The sequence below is a fragment of the Anser anser genome (genome assembly GCF_964211835.1).
Source record: "Anser anser genome assembly, chromosome: 2".
Taxonomy (NCBI): Eukaryota; Metazoa; Chordata; class Aves; order Anseriformes; family Anatidae; genus Anser; species Anser anser.
The window spans coordinates 54,241,089-54,247,997 of NC_139721.1; the positions used below are offsets into that span (position 1 = coordinate 54,241,089).

At 38.5% G+C, this 6,909-nt stretch overlaps 1 protein-coding gene across 7 annotated transcripts in view; it reads left to right on the forward strand.

The window, feature by feature from the left end:
* The window catches only part of ANKRD12 (ankyrin repeat domain 12), a 64,390-nt gene extending 59,516 nt beyond the window's left edge, over positions 1-4,874 (forward strand). For all 7 annotated transcript variants that reach the window (XM_083826626.1, XM_083826625.1, XM_083826623.1 and 4 more), the window contains 3 exons: positions 151-294; positions 3,121-3,216; positions 3,578-4,874. In XM_083826626.1, coding sequence (XP_083682752.1) covers positions 151-294; positions 3,121-3,216; positions 3,578-3,763 — 426 coding nt within the window. In that variant the 3' untranslated portion in view covers positions 3,764-4,874. The remainder of the gene's footprint in view (positions 1-150; positions 295-3,120; positions 3,217-3,577) is intronic.
* The last annotated feature ends 2,035 nt before the right edge of the window (positions 4,875-6,909 follow it).

Here is a 6,909-nt window from a genome sequence, read left to right on the forward strand (position 1 = left end):
CCTTTCCCTGTCAGTCCATTTCTCACATCTCTCAGAAGTGTAAGCCTTAAAGAGAAATGTTTAAATGCATAGACATTTTTATGAATCAAACTGAAATACTTATATGGTAATACATTTAATAATAATTTATTTCTATGGTTTTTCAATCAGGAAAAGCTTATTGTTTCTAATGAGCAAGAAGTTCTACGCGTTCATTATCGAGCAGCAAGAACTCTAGCTAACCAAACACTACCATTCAGTGCCTGCACTGTTCTGCTGGATGCCGAGGTGTATAATGTGCCTCTGGATGCTCAGGTAAAGACACACTTCAGATTTTCAAACAAAAAATCTTTCTAGCCTGACTCAAAATGAGCGTTTGGAGAGAATTCTGTTCCCATACTGAAGTTGTCATTGATTTGCTTGGGATCAAGACTTTGCATGTTGTAGGTTATTTTGATGAGGCCTCATATTGCACACCACGTCAGGCGTGCAATAACAAGAGGGCACAGGTATGTACGCTGTTCTTCTTGGTTTTCTGCTTTGTACTGTGTCTGTTTTTCTTTCACCTCCAGAAATGATGTGAAAGGTAAAATAGGAACATGACTGCTGGTTTTTTTGTTGTTGTTGTTTTTTTATGAAGTCAAATTTAAATTGCAAATAGAACCTATTTTGGAAGCTCACAAATACATCTTAAGCAAAACAACAAAATGTCAGAAAATAAGATTACTGCATCCCAGTTCTGTGGACTAGTGACAAAAGCAATGTGTGAGACTGGTTTGAAAGATCTGGAAATGTTTTGTGGAGACGCTCGTGTAAGGTTTTCTTCTTCTTTGTAAGGCAGGTGTTAGAACTGTTCTATGTGGGAAAAAAAAAAAAAAAGACCAAAGACCAACAGTGAAATGGTGAACACTACAAGATAAAAGTAGGGTTTTTTCAAAATCACCTCAAGCTCCATACTACATGCTCCATGTTGTTTTCATGTTCAATGTTAGTATTTAGTTTCTGGTTAAACAATAAGATGAGCCGTATACTTTTAATCTACATATCTTGTATGGGCTACCACTCAGAAGTTTGCCACAGCCATGTCTCTAAGAGAATATGATTTCATGGTGTCAGTATTTTGTGAATGGTTCTACTAACAGGAGTGGAAACTGCATTCAGTACCTGTTTTGGTGACTGAGAAGCACGTAATGCAAGGAAGAAATTGGCTTTTACAGATGTAATAAAAGTTTTGATGTACTGAATGGTGGGTATTTTTAAATGAAACACCTACACTTCTGACATGTGGAATTTTACTTGAGAACTGGAACCCCTTACACATTTATTACAGGTTTCAACGTTTCCTCAATCTGTGTCATTACATTTTTTCCATCTTTAAAAAACGAGCTGTGGTCAAGAAGGTGATTCAGCAGAAAATACCAGTTTTATGGAGGCTGTATTTTTCTCCCATTTTAAGCCTTATACTGACAAATTTTTAAGTCATCATCTTCAAAAGAGAATTTTCTCTTTTCCTAACAGTCAAAATATAGTGATTGTTAGTTCTGAAGTTCAGAATAATTTTTTTGCCCCAGTTCAGAGGCTATTACTGTTAGTGCTTAGAATTTGAGATGCATTTGAGTTCTACATATACCTGCATTTTTTATTATTAACATTTCCCAATTGATTTTAAATACAACAATTCTATATTTGAATTATGTAAGACAAAAGGGATCTTTATAGGGGGAGTAGTAGTAGTAAAATGCCTCTCTTTACCTCCGTGCTAATTTTTCTTAGAAAATGAAATAATTCATTTGCACATAATGTTCACCAAAGTATTAAATATATTTTTAATTATCATTGAAGACAAAGTGTGAAACTGCCGGCTTGAAATCGATGTGTTAATTCAAATCTTCACGGGAAGAATATAAACAGATAAGGAATCATTCCCTTGTAATTCATTCTGATGTTTTCCTGCTATCCTTCTAGAAACTCTTTTGTTCCACGATGAAGAAACATTTTCTAAATCAACTTTTATTTGAGCAAATAGTTGGGAAACATTTGTAAGCAAAGATCTGGTTTATTTCGTAGGAACATGACTGTCTGGGAGCTGTGTCTGTGGGATTTCTTGGTGTTTCAGGGCTTGCCTTTACAGCTGCTAATCTCATGCAGACCTTGAGAACTGTTCCTTGTAGTCATACGCGCCAGACCGAAGATGGGGGAGGAAAAAGTCCAAGTTTGTGGAGAACAGACTGTTAGCTGGGTACAGCTCACCTGAACACCTACAGTTTGGGACCACAAGACCAGTGTTGCTAATGGCTCTTTCTGTTCTAGTCAGCTTTCCCTTGAGGAACGTCTGAAATCTCAGACAGCTGTTTTCTGGAGATCTGTGTCTGCATTTTTTCCCCTGTTCTTGCCCATTACTGCAGTTCGTGTACTCTTGCAAAAGAGGTGGCTTTCTTTTCTAAAAATGTAACAGGAGCTTGTGCTATTTAGTGATTATTATTTAAATGTTAAATTGACATAGTCTGGCTTTAGGACTAGCTATGCAGTATCTAGTTTCTTACAAAGGATGAATGTGATATTCCAGATTCTTAAGAAATAGTTTATTAAAAAGTATCAAGAGATTTCATTGGGCAGGACAAATAAGACATTTTTTAATCCCATTTTGTAGATTTCTGTGGTAACTTTTGGTTTTAAATTGCTTTTGAATACTTGTGCAGCCAGTTAAGTCAGATTGCTCAAGTTTTCCTTGAATAATGTTTTGTTTTTCCCCTAGGGGACATTCATTTAATTTGTTACTGAATTTTCAAAGTAACAAAAAGAGATAGCAATTTTTGTGGAAGATCTGCCTTGTACTGATTAAGACTTTAAGGCATAAATCTTGAAGCCTCCTGCTCTAATTTTAAAAATAGAGGAAAGCTTTAGCTTGGAGGAATCTGGGAATAACCATTTTTAGTGAGTAGCTGGCTCACAGTGAGAGTGGTGGTCAACGTATTTGCTCTCACATACATACGAACCTTGATTCACTGACTCGGAGTTTATTCTTCCATCTGAAGCATTGTTTATGAAGCTCCCACAAAGTATGCTTTCATGTTTTTAAACCATGTCTAAGATGAATTGTCAAATACCTTACCATTTGTTTTTGTTTGTTTTTTTTGGCAGGCTGATGACAGCAAAACATCAGTGAGGGATCGATTCAATGCAAGACAGTTTATGTCGTGGTTACAGGACGTTGACGATAAGTTTGACAAATTAAAGGTATACATCTTCATCTCTCCATATCTTTAGGGGAAAAAAGTGCTTCTAATGTCACTACAAACTACAAAGATGAGATGAATAAATATATTAAGAAACCATAGATTTGTATGCAATATTGTAAGTTATTGTAAATATGTTAAGGGCAACATGAATGAAAGTTTAGTAATATTAAAAAAAAAAAAAAAAAAACACTTTGTTGCCATATAATTTAATGGAATAATCTGTGACTTCTTAAATATGTAGTGGGGCAGTTATTGCCACCAAAGAGGCTCCTGGATCTCTTTTCTGTTCTTAATATTTTTGTTGCAATATGGTGTTTTTTTTCAAATACTGAAATAACTTCTTTCTAACTTCAAAATAGACGTGCCTTTTGATGAGGCAGCAGCATGAAGCAGCAGCTTTAAATGCAGTACAAAGACTGGAGTGGCAGCTTAAACTGCAAGAACTTGATCCTGCTACTTACAAATCTATCAGCATTTATGAAATTCAAGAGTTTTATGTTCCTCTTGTTGATGTTAATGACGACTTTGAATTGACACCAATATGACAACTAGTATCTTCTGGCTCTTCCCATGGAAAACTAGAGACTGAGGTGCAGTGATACACAAGGTTTTGTTTGTTTGTTTAAGACAGGGCACTTAATTCTGTGGAATACTGCCTTTCTTAATAATTCAGGTATTCCTTCAGAAAAACGTTGTGTGGGGTCTTGTTCGCAATACAGAAGATGGATGCTAATTTTGAAATCAGTTTCCCAGTAAATACCATTATCTGTATTTTAAAAATGCTTACAGCTTTAGAGCTTATTGCTGAAAAAGATGATGAAACATGGTGAGTTAACAGCGCTGGAAGCTGTTAATAACAAAAACAGCCACCAAAAAAAGAATGATACCTAAAATCTGCTATAAAGCTTTGTATAATGAAATTTCAGTAACAGTTGAACTCCCACAGAAAAAAGATGAAAAAGCCTGTGGAAGACAATATATGACTTGAAGGAAAATAGTCTATTAATCTTATTATATTTTGTAAATTACTGTACAGTTTTCTTTTTGGAAAAAAAAGATGTAATATTGTCTTCATTTTTAAATAATTTATTTTATACATATTGTGCAAATGTAAATAGTCTTGTAATTAATGTTCAAACCTGTATAAAATAGATATTTTAACTGTAAAACTGTTTTTGTCTAATGTTTTATTGGACCAAAGTTGTTGTTTTTATTAAGTGTAGTGTGTACCTGGTTGGCAGTTCTTTTTAATATGGCATGTGTTTGAGTTGAGCTGATTGTTTCATCACCATAACTGTAAAAGAATTGAAACTGAACTGTATTGCATGCTTCACAGAACTCGTAACTCCTTTACTTCAATAACTGATACCTAAACAACTGTAGCATTTACAAAAAACATATTTCATATTAGTCTGCTGTTGTAATGCCATACCTATGACTTACTATACTGAAAATATTTTTGTGTAAAACAAAAACAACAAAAACACGACAAAAAAAAATCTCTTATATGGTGGTCTCGTAATAGAGCCTATTTTTTCCAACAAAATGCCTTTGAATGAAAATTCTTAAATTGTATATTGTCTATTTTAATAATCTATGGAAGGATATGTAAATATTTGTAAATACAATGTTTAATAAATTTTATTGGTCATGTTACTAGTTGGAATTTCTTCGTAATATTGTAACATTGGATTATTATAAAATTTCATCATTCCAGTTATAGGATGTATCTAGGGAGGCTCAACCAAAAACAAAATCTTATGCTTTTTTTTTTAATCCTTAGAACCGTGAGTAGTTAGTTAATTATTTACTACAAGAAGGTTAAAGATATTCATGAAAAAGATTTGTTACAGTCTAGTCCATAAATTATTCAAGAATGCTTGGGATATGGTGTCTGTGAAATTCATTTTGAAAGAAATGGGGCTTATGCAAGAGAGGCGGTTACCTGGAAAAGAGATTACGGTACTTGGTTTGAACTGATTTTTAAATACCAGGTGAAAGAGTACTTACTCCTCCTGTCTGTGTGAATGCCCAGGTACCTTTGTTGTGATGGAGAGCAAACGGAGCATTGAATGAGAGACTATGCAGGCAGCAGACTCCTTCCTGTATGCACATCGGTGCCAGTTCAAGTCAAGAATAAAGTAACAGTAACTCAAGCACAGTAAAACTGGATTAAGCGTACATTCATATGTAATTCCTGCCCTGTACCTATTTTTCCCCTGACTTTTAATTTGCTAGGTATTGGAGGAAGGAGTTGTTTGTGCTTTTATATGGGACCATCTACCTGATGTCACACACACCTGAAAACAGACTAAGAAAAATGCAAAAACAGTATTATTCTGAAAGTCAAATTTTCACAGCTGCTTCCAGATGAGTTTTGAAAACACGGAAATCTGGGTTGTCACCTGCTTAAAAAGACAGGAAGAATGGGTAAAGCTGCAACTAGTAAATGGGCACAAGTTTACTTCCATCAGATTATTCATGGAGTAATAAAAAGTAAATATAGATCTGGAAGTGGGAAAACCTACTACAGACTTGTTTGGAGTATGGGATGTGAACGCATCATGAAGAGCAGAGAAGCTGCATCGGGTTGTGGGACTGTTGGATGTGTTAGGCAAGAAGAGGGTGACAAAGGCACTCGGTTTGGAGGAGAGGATGGGGTGGATGTGGAGTTGGGACTCGGTGCAGCTGGATGTGTAGTGAGGAGCTCCGTGCACAGAGCGAGGACGGAGGAATCAAGCGGAGCCACGGCTCGCACAACCAGCGAGCGGGTCCGGCAGGGCTGAGCAGGGGCAAGGCTTCAAGCTGTTTACAGTGTTTGTGCTCTGGGAGTATCAGCACGTTCTTGGATTAATTAAAATTATTTTGACGGTATACTTTATAAGGAGATCCGAAGATGGATGTTCCGCAGGCATAGCCTGTGTTTCCTTAACAAGGAGAGACGCCTTGCTAGTATCAGTGTCACACAACAGATTTTTTTTGTTACCAACCAGTAAGCATTGCCTTGCCCGAAGGGTAGCCTCAAGTGTTGCAGTCCCATGGACAACACTCTCCCACCTTCTCCGGTTTGAATCCACATTGTGTTCCAGCCCTGTTTTTTCAGGTTTACGCTGCGGGACGATACCCAGTGTGTGCTTCCAACATTTCAGTGGTGCGAGTCGGGAGGACTGAGGTGAAACACGGCATCACCTCGCTGGGGAGAAGGCCGCGTTTCCCTCCAAAGGGTCTGGCTGCCTCCTGGAAGCCTACGGGCTGCTGGGGGTTTCTGGGCTCCTCCTGGGTTTTCCTTCCAGGGACCGAGCTTGGTCTCTTGGGACTGGGCGCCTGGGTGGGTAAACCAGCGCCACGTGGCTGTTTTGGGGATCCTGGCGAGGCCGGCGCAAAGCCCCTTTACTCCAGGCTTATTTGAGAGAAGGAAAGAGCATTCGGTGCACGACTTCACAGCTTTATTTCTCTCTCCCCGAGGGCTGACCATCTGCCCTCAGCCCCTTCACAGCCCCTCCAGGGCACCTCACGGCCCCGCGGAGCCCTCGTCCCCCCGTCGCCCCTCTCCTCCACCACCTGCTCGCCCCCCGCGCCGCGCCGGGCTGCCCCTAGCGGCTGCTCCGAGCCCGGGGCCCGGCCTCTTTGTTCCTCCGAGCCCCCCAAAAAACCCCACCCCAGCGCCCCCCGGCTCCCCCCCAGCCCCAAA